General features: G+C 56.2%; 1 protein-coding gene across 1 annotated transcript; it reads left to right on the top strand.

Annotated features, from left to right (window-relative positions):
- The first annotated feature begins 1 nt into the window (after position 1).
- Positions 2 to 13,994, top strand: TTLL1 (tubulin tyrosine ligase-like family member 1). The gene is made up of 11 exons (XM_005860653.2): positions 2 to 30; positions 2,150 to 2,223; positions 2,908 to 3,024; positions 5,349 to 5,557; positions 6,589 to 6,769; positions 7,777 to 7,911; positions 8,513 to 8,621; positions 10,489 to 10,632; positions 11,203 to 11,289; positions 13,044 to 13,207; positions 13,719 to 13,994. The coding sequence occupies exons 3-11, from the start codon at positions 2,909 to 2,911 to the stop codon at positions 13,846 to 13,848; spliced, it is 1,275 nt and encodes a 424-aa protein (XP_005860715.1). The 5' UTR covers positions 2 to 30; positions 2,150 to 2,223; position 2,908; the 3' UTR covers positions 13,849 to 13,994.
- The last annotated feature ends 443 nt before the right edge of the window (positions 13,995 to 14,437 follow it).

The following is a 14,437-nucleotide window of genomic DNA, read 5'->3' as shown; positions in this document are numbered from 1 at the left end:
AGGACCGAGGGTATGGCTGTGCGTGAGTGGGTGAGTGCGCATGCGCGAGCGAGTGTGGGCGCCCAGGTGCTGGGCGGGCCGCGCCCTGCTGGGAGAATGCTCTGGCTGCTGTGCCCCTCCCTCCTCCTTACCCTGTGCCGCTGGACCCTTGTAATTGCATTTCTCTTAAGATTGTTTTCGCAGCATTTCATTGTGCCTCGGCTCTTGCTGCTGCAATCTATTGTTTCAGTTGGCATCTTGCGCGCCATGCACCTCTGAGGAGGGCTCTGCGCGGCAGGCGGGAGCCTGGGGTTCCCCGCTCTGCTCACGTCTCTCTGGGGTCTGGACCTAGGCACCTCCCCTCCGGGTCTGGACCTAGGCACCTCCCCTCCGGGTTCCCCTACCACTTAGAGTGGGTGTGAGCAGAGCGAGTCATCCACCTCATGGAGTAGCTGGGTCATTACTGGGGATCCATCCTAGACGTAAAAGTATCGTGTCCTTGTAAGCGGTTTACTGTTTGCAAAACGGTTCTTTGTTCGGGAAAGAGCACATTTCAGTGCGAGGCTGTGGTAGCGCAAACCCTCAGCCTGCTCTGCACTCAAAGAATCACAGGCACTGCCTCCTGGTGGCAATACAGCTGCCATCGGATGCACTGATGTGAAGTCATTTACGTTATTGTTTATTATCTTCTTTAAAGACGGCGCTTTTGGCCCTTGCGGGTGTGGCTCAGTGGGTTAGAGTATCCTCCTGTGCACCCAAAGGTCGATAATTAGATTCTTGGTCAGGGCACATGTCCAGTTTGGGGGTGGGGGGTCGAGGTGGAGGGGGGTGTTGATCCTGGGTCAGGGTTCCTACAGGAGGCAACCAATCCATGTATGTGTGTCTCTCTCTCCCCCTTCCTCTTTCTCTAAAATCAATAAAAACATTTTTAAAATAGTAAGTAAAGATGGTGCTTTTTCCTTGTCAAAGAAGGCCAGCTGGAAACAAATCCAGATGCCCGAGAGTCCTGGCCCAGCTGGGACTTGACGGGAAGTCAGCGATAGTCAGGCAGTGGGATGCGGGCCGGGCTCTGGTTTTAGAAGGCTGGACCAGAAGAGGGAGACGGGACTGCCCTGCTTGCTGTCTCTCCTGAAAGGCTGTCCTGGCTTTTGCCTGAGAGTCGTCATAACTCCAGGATGTTAGGCCTCTTGGCAGAGTTCTGTCCTCCTGGGGCTGTAGGCGTGGATGATCCCCGAGCTGTTCCCTCGCTCAGCGGAGATCAGCTAACCTCTCGGCCCTGACTTCACGTGCTGGCAAAGCTGTGGCACGTCCTGGGTGATCGTGTGCAAGTTTCTCTCCCCTGCAGGGCCAGGCCGTGCCCAATTCACTGCTTGGCACAGGCAGCTCTTACCTGATGGTGTGTGCTGGGAATTCACATCTTTATTTTTGTTAATTCATTGAATATTGATTGTGTGCTTTTACTAGACACTTCTCTGGGGGGCTGGAGATTCAGCAAGAGATAAAAGTGGGACCACATTCCTGTTGAAGACAGGAACCAAATACATGAACTAGACCTGTTCCTTTTTTTAAAAAATAAATATTTTTATTGATTTCAGAGAGGAAGGGAGAGGGAGAGAGAGAGAGAGAGAGAGAGATAGAAACATCAATGATGAGAGAGAATCCTTGATCGGCTGCCTCCTGCACACCCTCTACTAGGGATTGTACCGGAGATTGAGCTTGCAACTTGGGCATATGCCCTTGACCAGAATCGAACCCGGGACCCTTTAGTCCGCAGGCCAGTGCTCTATCTACCGAGCCAAACCGGCTAGGGCTAGACCCGTTCCTTTCAAACAAGGGACTCAGCATGTGTAAGAATCTCCCGAGAGCTTCAGACACATGCTGGGTCCCATTCCCAAAAGTCTGACCCAGTGCATCATGGGGTGGCGGGGCGTCAAGAATTTGCGTTTCTAATGAGCGATGCCCCTGCTGCAGGTCCCTGGGTGGTGCTTTGAGTTGGCGCCAGATTAAACAACCGGGCAATAGGAATGCTGCGGGTAGCCCTCTGGTGCACTTGTTAACACAAGACTTTCCACTGGGCCCTCGGCTTAGCCAGTTCTCTACGTTCATAACAGTCAGGGTGCCCCTGGGTCTTGTGCTGTGTAATCTCACCTGTGTATTCATTGTATTTTAGGCCAGGACCCCCAGGGAGAGTCAGTGAAAGTGGCGAGAAATTGGACGTCCGTGTTGGCTCCATAAGTTCCGATGGTAAGTCCAGCCTCAGATGTTCTCCTCGAGTGACCGTTTGTCACCATCGAGGGAGCAGGGGCCCGGGAAGAAATCCCCACCTTCTCGGAGGGCCCATTTCCTGCTCGCTGAAGCACAGCACGCGCCTTGGTGGTTTTCCGTTGCTGCCCTCCCTTCTGCGTTGTCCCCTGGTGGGCGGCAGTGGCTGGAGCGAGGCCACCAGGGAGATTGGTTGGAAGTAGGAGAACGAGTTGTGCGGCCGGCAGGGTGGTTGTGGTGTGGGTGCTGCCTGGCGGGGGGAGAGGGGGGCGATTCTCACCTGAGACCCTGTTGCAATTGCAGTTGAACATTTATTGACGGCTAATTGCTGCCTTTATTTCCTACTCCACCGGGATTTCTCAGCTTTGGCAACAGTTGACATTTGAGCTGGGTGGTTGGTTGTGGGGGGCCGTCCTGTATGTTGTGGGGTGTCGGGCAGCGTCCCTGGCCTCTCTTACTAGATGCCAGAAGCATTCCCACCCCCAGTTGTGACAAACAAAATGCCTCCAGACATTGCCCGGTGTCCCCGGACACTGCAGGCCCCTGGCTGAGACCACAGCTGGGGAGACTGAACTTGGGGGCGTCCAAGGCCCGGGGATGTTCGGGTTCCTCCAGGCGACGGGAGCTTGTGGGCGTCTCCCAGCCTGAGCCGTTGCTCTCTTGCAGGATGATGGCAGGAAAAGTGAAGTGGGTCACTGACATCGAGAAGTCAGTGCTGATCAATAATTTTGAAAAGAGAGGATGGGTCCAGGTGACGGAGAGCGAGGACTGGAATTTTTACTGGTGAGTATGAAGCAGGGCCGCTGGGTCTCCGAAGCCCATTGGTCAGTTATGGATTCGGGTCCAGATCGCAGCCGGCGAGGACGGGTCCGGCGCAGCTGTCTGTGCCATCCCGTGCCCCCTCCCGCTTCTTTCCGCGGCGCTTCAGGGCCCGCAGTCCTGTTTACCAGGCAGCAGAGTGTGGTCCCCACCGGGGGGATTGGGGTGAAAAACCAGAGCCCTCCCCCGGCTGGGTAGTTTCTCACAGTCAGCGCCTTACTGCCCAGCGCCCAGGGAGTCAGCGCCTTGCTGCCCAGCGCCCAGGGAGTCAGCGCCTTGCTGCCCAGCGCCCAGGGAGTCAGCGCCTTACTGCCCAGCGCCTTACTGCCCAGCGCCCAGGGGTGGGGGTGGGGGTCACAGGAGGGCCCTGTGGAAGCGGTTCCATGCTTCTATTTGCTTCCCTCTCGGATGGCGAGGGGGCGCTATTTGGCCTAGATTACAATCCCAGCCCCGCCCCCGAAGGTGAGTTAGTCTCAGGATTTGGCATCGCCTCCTGGACGGTGCTCCGCCCAACCAGGGGCCTGGGCCTTGTCCTGGACTCTCCTCCTCCACCGCCTTCCTCGGGCTGAGGTCCCGGCCCCCCTCGGTCCAGGTCTGCTCCCGCCCTCAGTGGTGACAGCTCCCTGCTCGGGACAGCCCCCCTCTGGCGGGGTTACATGGAGTCGGCCGTGGCCTCTGTCATCGACCCTCTGCAGACCTGGGCCCAGAGCCCCGTGAGTCTCCGAGGCGGGCGGGCTCACCGGGGTCTCTGGGGGCTTCTGCACCCCGCACATCCCCCTCCTCCAGACTCACTCTCCCTGCCGCTGCCTTGAGAGATGTTACAGCCTCTGTTTAGCCACTTCCCTTCTCCTCGTTCCTCCACCCCATGCAGTGGGCGGCACGTTTTCCCCGTCATTCTTGCTTCTGCACCTGTGTACCTGCTGTGCTCCCTGCCCCCTCTCAGGTGGGGCTCCGGTGGTTGAGCATCGCCCCACACACTGAAGGGTTGCCAGTTCAGTTCCCGGTCAGGGCACATACCCAGGTTTTGGGCTCGATCCCCGTGAGGGCCTTGTAGGAGGCAGCCAATCAATGTTCCTCACATCCATGTTTCTCTCTCTCTCTCCCCCTCTCCCCCTCTCTCTCAAATCAATTAAAAAGAGAGAGAGAGACGTGAGAGGGAGAACAACCAATCAGAAGGCCCGGCCCTTATTTGCATGAGCTGTAAAAATATATCAGACAATAAGGGAAGTTGGGACACTGGTTTGATGATATTTGATGATATTCAGGAATTCCTGCTGCTTTTTTCAGTTGTGGTAACAGTATAACAGAGGATGTCGTGTATCGGAAAAAGGAGTCCTTAGCTGCTAGAGGTTCCTGCAGGAGCATTTTGGATGAAATGATATGATGTCTGGGAATTGCTGCGGAACAAGCCAGTGCTGTCAACTAGAATTAAAAAATAAATTAAGAAAACAAAACAGCAGGCGCGTGTGTGGGGCGTGGGCGGGGCGCAGACGAAACAAGGCTGGCTGGGTGGTGACAGCTGTGGGCTGGTCATGGGAATCTGTTACACGTTTCTCTCGACTTTCATGTACGGTTGACTGTTACCATAATACAACGTAAAAAAAAATCTCCTTATTCTAATGCTCTTGGGTGCTCCAGACCCCCTCTTAGGTTAGTGCCCTGGGGTGGGGGCAGGGCAGGGACCACACAGCAAGAGGCCACCAGCTGCCTTTCTGTGACTCTGGTTCCCTTGTGGGTGCCAGCCCTCCCGTCCTTCCTGCCCTTTCCCTGCCTGGGGCTGGTGAAGGCACAGAGGGGTGGCAGGGCACTGGCCTTCTTCTCTCCCTCCTCCTCTCCCTCCTCCTCCTCACTTCACGGGGGGCAGCCCGGGTGAGTGCTGACTCGGCCTTGAGTAACCCCTGGGGTTTGGGTTTAAGGGCTCCCTGTCCTTCCCGACTTTGGGTGCAAATATTGTGTAAATGACTTTCCTGACTACAGAGCCTGGGAGAGTCTGTTTGTCATTAGATTGTTGTTGATAATCAGCGTTATCATTAATTGATAAACATTTATTGAGCACCTACTGTGTGCCAGAGAATGAAACTGTTCAGGGTATAGTCAAAACAGCTCCTGCCTCAAACAGTTCAGGCCATAGCCGGTCACTGGACACGTTTCCTGTGCCGCCGTGGGCCGTGGGTGCTGGGTGGGGGTGGGTGAGGGCTCTGGGGGAGTTCCCGGGCCTTAATGGGACCACCTCCGCGTGGACAAACGTGAGCTTCTGTCCTGCGCGTCCCTCTGTGCTTCCCCTTTAGGATGAGCGTGCAGACCATCCGAAACGTCTTCAGTGTGGAAACGGGCTATCGGCTCTCCGACGATCAGATAGTCAACCACTTTCCCAACCACTACGAGCTGACCCGGAAGGACCTGATGGTGAAGAACATTAAACGGTACCGGAAAGAGCTGGAGAAGGAGGGGAGTCCCCTGGCGGAGAAGGACGAGAACGGGAAATACCTCTACCTGGGTGTGTGCCTTCTCACTGCCGGGTTTCAAATGTAAATAGTTGAGTTTTTTAACGTCAGCTGCACAAGGCATCGAGGTGACACCTTCTGGCTTCGACGGGTGAATGTGTGGGTGCAGAAGCCTCCACGATTCACTGCACTCAATGTGTCTCAATGTGCAGGAAGCCACCTCCCCCTGGGCCACCCCTACGCATTCCTCAGGCCTCTGCACAATGCACAGGAAGCCACCTACACTTACACGTCCGCTGGGCGCCTCTTTGGATCCAGTGTCTCTAGAGGTGGGGGTGGGGCTCAGTTTCGGAATCTGACTGAGGCCTGGGGAGTGTGCTTCCTGTGAGGGAGAGAGTGTCTGCGGTGCTCAGCATGTGTGACCACTTCCTGAGCTCCAAATGCTGCGTCTAGCGACACCCAGGGAGCGCACGCACCCCTGTCCTGTCTGGTGTTAAAGCTGGACTGTCGCTGCCCTAACCGGTTTGGCTCAGTGGATAGAGCATCGGCCTGCGGACTCAAGGGTCCCAGGTTCGATTCCGGTCAAGGGCATGTACCTTGGTTGCGGGCACATCCCCAGTGGGGAGTGTGCAGGAGGCAGCTGATCGATGTTTCTCTCTCATCGATGTTTCTAACTCTCTATCCCTCTCCCTTCCTCTCTGTAAAAAATCAATAAAATATATTAAAAAAAAAAAAAAAAGGCTGGACTGTCGGATAGTTTCAGAATCCCTTCACACTCCTGGGCACAATCATGTAAGTGAGCTCTCCGGGCCTCAGTTTCCCCATCTGATAAATGGGAACGCTGAGTCCCTAGCTCACAGTGCTGTGGTGAGTCGATGTACAGACTTGTAACGTGTTTAGCACACAGGCAGTAGCTGTGAGTTATCATTGTGCAGCCCCTGGACCGCAGGAGTCCTCGCTCTGCCAGACGCTGGGTTGGGCAGGGTCGGGGGTGGGACACAGGCCCCTGGAAAGGCAGTGGCAGTATTTTCTGTTCGCGGCCACTGCGGGCTGGCTCACGGGTCCCCTCTCCTTTCCCTTTCAGACTTTGTCCCGGTCACCTACATGCTGCCCGCCGACTACAACCTGTTCGTGGAGGAGTTCCGGAAGAGCCCGTCCAGCACGTGGATCATGAAGCCGTGCGGCAAAGCCCAGGGCAAGGGCATCTTCCTCATCAACAAGCTCTCGCAGATCAAAAAGTGGTCCCGGGACAGCAAGACGTCCTCGTGAGTGGGGGACCCACGCTGCAGACCGCCTCACCGCAGCTTCCCGCGTCCGTCTGTCGGCCACGGGCTGGCTTCTGCAGGAGTGCAGCATCTGTCCCGGGGGCTCCCTCCGAGGGGAGGTGCAGAGGGAAACGGTGTGACCCCAGCGGGAGGCACAGAGCAGGAGCCTGTGTTCCCGATGTTGGTGGGAGACCCATCCAGTCACAGTTTTTGTGTTTTTTTAAAAATATATTTTTATTGATTTCAGAGAGGAAGGGAGAGGGAGGGAGAGAGAGAAACATCCATGATGAGAGAGAATCATTGATGGGCTGCCTCCTGCACGCCCCACACTGGAGATCGAGTCCACAACCAGGCATGTGCCCTGACCGGGAATCGAACCCTGACCTCCTGGTTCATAGGTCGATGCTCAACCACTGAGCCACGCCGGCCGGGCCAGTCACAGTGTTTCTGAGACAGCAAAGCATCTGCTGAAGACCCAGGACTGACTCACTGACACCTGCTGTCGAGCACATTTTGTTGTGTAGACCCTTAGACTCCTCACCCGGGTGAACTGGGCACCGATGGCCTCGCCTCGCAGGGCGGGTGGGCAGGGACCCGGCTGATCTGCACCCGAGCACCGTGGTGGGATGGGTCGCATTAGGTCAGGCCCAGCCTCCTCCCTGGGAGGGGGTCTCCTTGGAACTGATTCCAGGGCACTTCGTCCCCGGCTCTCTGCCTCCGGGAGGCCCTCAACTGCTATCGCTGTGAGCCTTTCCCGTGGGAGATCCCAGGACAGGCGCTTAGATCTGATGACACGTCGCTAGCCCCGCGAGGGTCAGCCCCAGGAACCCTGCCCTGGGGTTCCCAGCAGCTGCCGCCGCCCCTGGGGCTGGGCCCGGGCCCAGGGCTCCTCATGGATAGCGTCTCCCCTGTTTTCTCACTTAAGGAGAGGCAGGAGCTGGTTACCTGCCGACCGAACTCGCCTTCGGCCTTTGCCGTCTAATTCCGGCTTCCTCTGCCACGCTTAGGTTTGTGTCTCAGTCCACGAAGGAAGCCTACGTGATCTCCCTCTACATCAGCAACCCGTTACTGATCGGCGGCAGGAAGTTCGACCTGCGCCTGTACGTCCTGGTGTCTACCTACCGCCCGCTGCGCTGCTACATGTAAGCGCCAGGCCCATTTCCATTCTCAAGGCGGTGCCGTGAGTGATGCGTGCCCCCTGGGGCCATGGTGAGGTTGGTGAGGCGCACTAGTGCCCACTGCCCGGCGAGGGTGAGCATTGAGTGCAGTGATTACACGCGAGGCTTACAGATAAAAAGCAGCTCTTTTAACCTCACAGACGCGCTCGGGGCGAGAAGCCAGGCGCAGAAGGCCACGCGTTGAATCATTCTGTTTATGTGAAATGCCCAGAGCGGGCAGGTCTTCAGACAGAACGTAGACGGGTGTTGGCCCAGCGCTGGGGATGGGGAGCGACCGCCAGTGGTCACGGGGTTTCCTTTTGGGGTGATGCCGATGTTGTAGAATGGATTGCGGTGATGGTCCCACACTCTGAGTTTGCCCAAACCCCTGGAATCGAGTTCTTTAGGTGGGTGAGGTACATGTTCATACGAGTTACATGTCGATAAAGCTGTTATAAAAAACGAAGCATTAAAAACACACGGTGCTTAGACGTTAAAACAACAAGCCCCACAGCTCCGTGTAGAGAGCGCAGTGCTGGGTTTCTGTGCTTCTCCTCCGGGTACTGACCGATCTGAGCCCCCTCAGGTACAAGCTCGGCTTCTGCCGCTTCTGCACCGTGAAGTACACGCCCAGCACCAGCGAGCTGGACAACATGTTTGTGCACCTCACCAACGTCGCCATCCAGAAGCACGGGGTGAGTGTGGCTCTTCCCTCGAGCCTACGGAAGCAGGAAGCGGGGTGATTCTGTTGGTTCCTCTTTTTTTGAATATGTTTTTATTAATTTCAGAGAGGAAGGGAGAGGGAGAGAGAGATAGAAACATCAGTGATGAGAGAGAATTATTGATCGGCTGCTTCCCGCACACCCCCCACTAGGGATCGGGCCTGCAATCTGGGCATGTGCCCTTGACCGGAATCGAACCCAGGACCCTTGAGTCTGCAGGCTGATGCTCTATCCACTGAGCCAAACCAGCCAGGGCTGTGGGTTTCTTTCTTTCCCTGGTTCTGCAGGAGCGGGTGGGGTGGGTATGGGAGCCATAGCAAGATGCCCTGGCACCGGCCACGCGTGGGAGCCCTAAGTTCCTGGTGTGGCTGTGCTGCCATCAGCCTGGGGCGGGGAGGGGACAAGGGGACACAGGAAGCCAGTGCGAGCCTTGCCTCTCTAGTTCTGTGACCTCAGGCAGGTGAGTTGGACTCTCAGCCTCAGTTTCTCCAGTTGTAAAGGTGATGACATTACCTTAGAGCAGTGGTTCTCAACCTTCTGGCCCTTTAAATACAGTTCCTAATGTGGTGACCCAACCATAACATTATTTTCGTTGCTACTTCATAACTGTAATGTTGCTACTGTTATGAATCGTGATGTAAATACCTGATATGCAGGATGGTCTTAGGCGACCCCTGTGAAAGGGTCATTCGACCACCAAAGGGGTCGCGACCCACAGGTTGAGAACCGCTGCCTTAGAGCAAGCATGTCAAACTCAAAGGCTAACACGGGCCAAATAAACAAGGTTTAAGTTTATGTGGGCCGCAAACAGAAGCTTCAATTTTCATAGAAACGTAGGTTTATTTCGGAAAGTATAGTATAAAATAGAACAAGAGCAATGATAAAATTCATGTTTTCTTACACACTGTTATATTGGCTGCGCTGCAGAAATATTGGTTGTGGGCCACATGTGGCCCACCAGCAGCGAGTTTGACATGCTAGCCTTAGAGCAGCGGTTCCCCACCTGTGGGTCGCGACCCCTTTGGTGGTCGAATGACCCTTTCACAGGGGTCGCCTAAGACCATCCTGCATATCAGGTATTTACATCACGATTCATAACAGTAGCAACATTACAGTTATGAAGTAGCAACGAAAATAATGTTATGGTTGGGTCACAACATGAGGAACTGTAATTAAAGGGCCAGAAGGTTGAGAACCACTGCCTTAGAGGGGTGGGAGGATCACGTGAGAGCACTCACGCTCAGCCGTTCATTTGTTCAACAAATACACACTGCGCACCATCTGGGCTGGTCCCAGGCTCAGTGCTGGGCAGTCCCTACCTTGGTCCCTCCTCATGGGGCCGAGGACCTGTTGGGGGGAGACAGTCATCAGATGGCGTCACTGCTGGGCGTGTAGCCACAGCCTGAGATGTGTGCTCTGAGAGGAGAGCGTGGAATGGCGGGTTCCCTTGTCCCTGCGGTCGGAGAGGCTCCCATGCAGGGGATTGTGCAGAGGCCTGAAGTATGCGCAGGGGTGGCCCAGGGGGAGGTGGAAAAAGGGCCTTCTAGCAGCGGGTATGGCATGTGCCAAGGCCCTGTAGTAGCTGAAAGGTGGTCGGTGTGGCTGGTGGTGGAGTGAGAGGTGCCTTGGTCTTAAGGGGGCGGGGGGTCTGGCGGCTTCCTCAGCATGCACTACAAGGTATAAATGATTGATTGTGAGAATGTTCCAGAGTTGAGTATTTAAAAAGTGCGCACATGTAGGAGGCCCAGGTCCCAGGGGCAGGTCCGCCTGGAGGAGGGAGGGAGGGCACTTGGTTCCTCTGGGAGCAGCGCTCGAGGCTCCGCCCCTTTCCCATGACCAGGAGGACTACAACCACATCCACGGGGGCAAGTGGACGGTGAGCAACCTGCGGCTGTACCTGGAGAGCACCCGAGGCAAGGAGGTGACCGGCAAGCTGTTCGACGAGATCCACTGGATCATCGTGCAGTCGCTGAAGGCCGTGGCGGTGAGCAGGGCCGGGAGGGAGGGGAGGACCCTGCCCTGCAGGTGCTTGGGAGCTGGTGATGCTTGTGCTTTGCTAAAAATACCTGTTTTTAGGGTCTCACCTCCCACTTACCTGCTCGAGGCCGAGGCAGGTTCGGGAAGGGGGGCACTTCCCGCCGGTGCTGCCCACGTGCGCCTGGAGCCGCCCCTGCCGTGGTCACGGGCCTGGCGAGTCCCCTGGTGTCACCAGCTCTCCTGGGCCCATTGAGTCCATAAGGGATGTTGTGGCAGAAGCTGAGGTTTTGGAGGGGATTTTCAGCAACCTCCTTGTTTTCGGGCTTTTTGCTTTGCTGTTTCATAGATATTTAGGGCTGAAGGGAGCCTGCCATTTTTTATTGTTGTTTTTTTCAGAGAGGAAGGGAGAGGCAGGTAGAGATAGAAACATCAATGACGAGAGAATCATTGAGCGGCTGCCTCCTGCACGCCCCATAGTAGGGATGGAGCCCGCAACCCAGGCCTGTGTCCTGACCGGGAAGCGAACCCTGACCTCCTGGTTCATAGGTCAACACTCAGCCCTGGTCTCTCTCTGCAGCCGGTGATGAACAACGACAAGCACTGCTTCGAGTGCTACGGCTACGACATCATCATCGACGACAAGCTGAAGCCCTGGCTGATCGAGGTAACTGCTCCCCCAGCCCCACCCGCCCGGCCCCTGCCAGCCTCCGGCTCCGCTGACCCAGCCTCAGGCTCCGCTGGTCCAGCCTCCGGCTCCGCTGACCCAGCCTCAGGCTCCGCTGATCTAGCCTCAGGCTCCGCTGGTCCAGCCTAACGGCCCAGGCTGGGCGGCAGGACTAGGGCATCTGATGAGGCTGTAAGTGTAACAGGGCAGGATGTCCAGGTGTGTCTATTTGCTGATGGTGGGAAGTGAGCCCTGTCCGGGTCTCTCACCTCCGGGGGGCCCAGCTCACAGACAGGAGCTCGGTGCGGGATGGCCCCGCGCTCCAGGATGCTTCCGGACGAGTCCACGCTCAGAGGCCCCGCCCTGTCCTGGGGGACGCCGCTCCCACTCTGGAAAGGAGCTCACAGACCAGAAGCCCTTGGGAAGCGGTGGCATCCCATTCAGAGATGAGGAACCTCACTGAGGATGTGTTTTTTATGATTTTAGAGAGAGAGGAATGGGGAGAGAGAGAGAGAGAGACATCGATCAGTGGCCTCCCATATGCATCCCGACTGGGGATCAAACCTGCAACCTGGGTGTGTGCCCTGACCAAGCATTGAACCCACAGCCGTTGGGTGTACAGGACAACGCTCACCGACTGAGCCACCGACAGGGCTTGCTTCCCGTCTTAAACAGAGTAACTGGAATGGAGGTCACGCTTTCCGGGATGAGCTGGGACCCTAACTGAGAATATCACTTCTAACGCAGCAGCATGTTAATTCTAGCACATTTCCTAGTAAGAGCCGTGCAACAGTGCGGTTTCAGGGGCACCAGAGGCCCACCCTCCTTTTCACGGCGCATTCGATACCCTGAACAAGTATTTTGGGATCTACTTGTTGTTGTGTGAACACACACCCAAGGTCATTTTGGTTGGGAGTCACCTGAACAACTTGCATATCTGCTGCCTCTGCTCTCCAAGGTCATGACGACTGTGCCGGACATAAGAGTGAGGAGGTGCTGAGGGCCTGTGGGACTCACTTCCCACTTGTCGGATGGGCTCCTCATTTGGGTTGGAATGTTGCTTTATGAGGTATTACTCTCTTAGCCAAACGGGGCCGTTACCATTGACTCTAACCCCACACTGCGACTTGTCCAAGGTCGTTTGGTTCACGGACCCAGCAAAGCTCTGGGCTCATGGCACTTAGGACAGAGCTCAGCATACAGGTCAACACTGAGGTGTTCGTGATATCTGTTGACTTAAAAGTTTTGTTTGTGTGATGACTGATTTGTAGATCAAAGTCCTAACCCTGCCTTTAAATATTACTTATGTTTCATCTAACAGCTAATCAAAGCAGAGAACAGCCCTGGCTGGTGTGCTCAGTGGTTATAGTGTCAGCCCGCACACCAAAGGGTCACGGGTTTGATTCCCCGTCAAGGGCATGCATGCGGGAGGGAGGCAGTAGCATGATGTGTCTCTCACATTGATGTTTCTCTCTCTCTCTCTCTCTCTCTCTCTCTTCCCCTGTCCCTCTCCCTTTCCACTCTGTCTCTGAAAAGCAATGGAGAAAATGCCCTTGGGTGTGTATCAACACAGCAATAACAAAAGTAGATCTCAGAATACTTCCTCTAACGGTGCCCTGAAGATAGGAGACGTTAACAGTCTGAGGCACCGCTTGACCTAGATGCGTGGTGGCAGCGTTTGCTGCTGCACTGTGCGCTCTTACCCCGAAGGAGGAAGTGACGCGAGTGAAGGACATGGCTTCTTTCCTCTCTAGGTTAACGCGTCTCCGTCTCTCACCTCCAGCACCGCCAACGACCGGATCCTTAAGTATAACCTGATTAACGACACCCTCAACATCGCGGTCCCCAACGGCGAGATCCCAGACTGCAAATGGAACAAGTCCCCCCCGAAGGAGGTTCTTGGCAATTACGAAGTTCTGTGAGTTTGGGGGCGACGGCGCCTTGTCCTTGGGTGTCTCAGACCGGGGGGCGCCGAGGCCAGCTGGGATTCCCTGCTCTGTGTGGACTTGCCTCCGGTGGGCAGAGTATGTCGTTCATCAGTGATGCTGTGGGTTAGATCGTCTTGCAGCAGAAAAGACCATTTGTGTGGCCTTCGTGTAATAAATCCTAGCGAAGCTCTTGCCACACGCCCGGCGCTGGGCACCCCGTCCATGTCTGACGTGTGTCAGTCATGCCCGCCCCCGGATGCTGTGTGTGAAGCATTTCCAGACCTCTCTCTCCTTCACGCCCCTGACGCCTCATTCCTGTTTCCTTTGGGAAGTTCCATCGGGTGGCAGCTGCAGGCTGGCCTGTCCACTGTGCAACTCAGTCAGGTTGCACTCCTACGCCCCGTGGCCTCTGGGCTGCCAAGACCCGGGGAGGGGCGGGCTGCTTCCCTGGGCGCCGTGGGACGAGTCCTGGAGCCTTTGTCTCTCCTTCCCCGTGCGCAGGTACGATGAGGAGCTGGCGCAGGGGGACGGGGCCGAGCGCGAGCTGAGAAGTCGCTCAGGCCAGTCGCTGGGGCCCAGAGGGCTCCGGTCGAGAGACTCGGGGAGATCCTTCCTCACGACCTGGAAGTGACCACGGTAAGGGCGAGACTCCAGCCTGGACCGGTGCTCACCGCGCCCAGCCCTCACCAAAGACATATTTTGAAATCTCCTTTTTCTAGAGCTTTTTTCCTTTCCTAAGCCCTGTAAATAAATAAAGACGTTTCTTTGAAAGGTTAAGGAGTCTATTCCTAGAAAAAACCCAATTTCTCCTTTGCTCTCACACTCACGAACTTCTGAGCAAGTCTGTTCTCCAGGGGTTCTGGGTCCCGCGGTTTCCTTCCGTTCTGACCCTGCCTGCCTGCAGGTGGCGCCAGGTCACAGCTGAGGGCTCCGCCCCACAGGACCGCCCCCACAACCTGGACTTCTGATGCTGGTCACACGTGCAGGCTGTCACCTGTGCGTCTGACGGACAGACGGACAGTACATCGTAGGCTCCCGCCCCCTCCGAGGGCTGGGTTAATTCGTTAGAGCTCCCGGAGCTCGGGAAAAGATGACTGACTAGACGACTGGTTGTTACAAAGGAAGCAACGCAGGAACAGCAGGTGGCAGAGAGGCGAAGGGCGAGGGGTGGAGGGGCTCGGCGTCCGTGCCTCCCGGGGCGCCGTGCTCCAGGCCCTCCC

The sequence above is a fragment of the Myotis brandtii genome, unplaced genomic scaffold (assembly GCF_000412655.1).
Source record: "Myotis brandtii unplaced genomic scaffold, ASM41265v1 scaffold138, whole genome shotgun sequence".
Lineage (NCBI taxonomy): Eukaryota > Metazoa > Chordata > Mammalia > Chiroptera > Vespertilionidae > Myotis > Myotis brandtii.
The sequence above is the reverse complement of the archived record's forward strand: the minus strand, read 5'-3'. Positions and strand labels throughout refer to the sequence as shown.

Excerpts from the sequence above, each read along its gene's own strand:
- TTLL1 (XM_005860653.2), top strand. The coding sequence starts at position 2,909 with ATGATGGCAGGAAAAGTGAAGTGGGTCACTGACATCGAGAAGTCAGTG. Across the intron at positions 3,025-5,348 it reads GAGGACTGGAATTTTTACTG|GATGAGCGTGCAGACCATCC; the intron begins GTGAGTATGAAG and ends CTTCCCCTTTAG. Across the intron at positions 11,290-13,043 it reads TGAAGCCCTGGCTGATCGAG|GTTAACGCGTCTCCGTCTCT; the intron begins GTAACTGCTCCC and ends TTTCCTCTCTAG.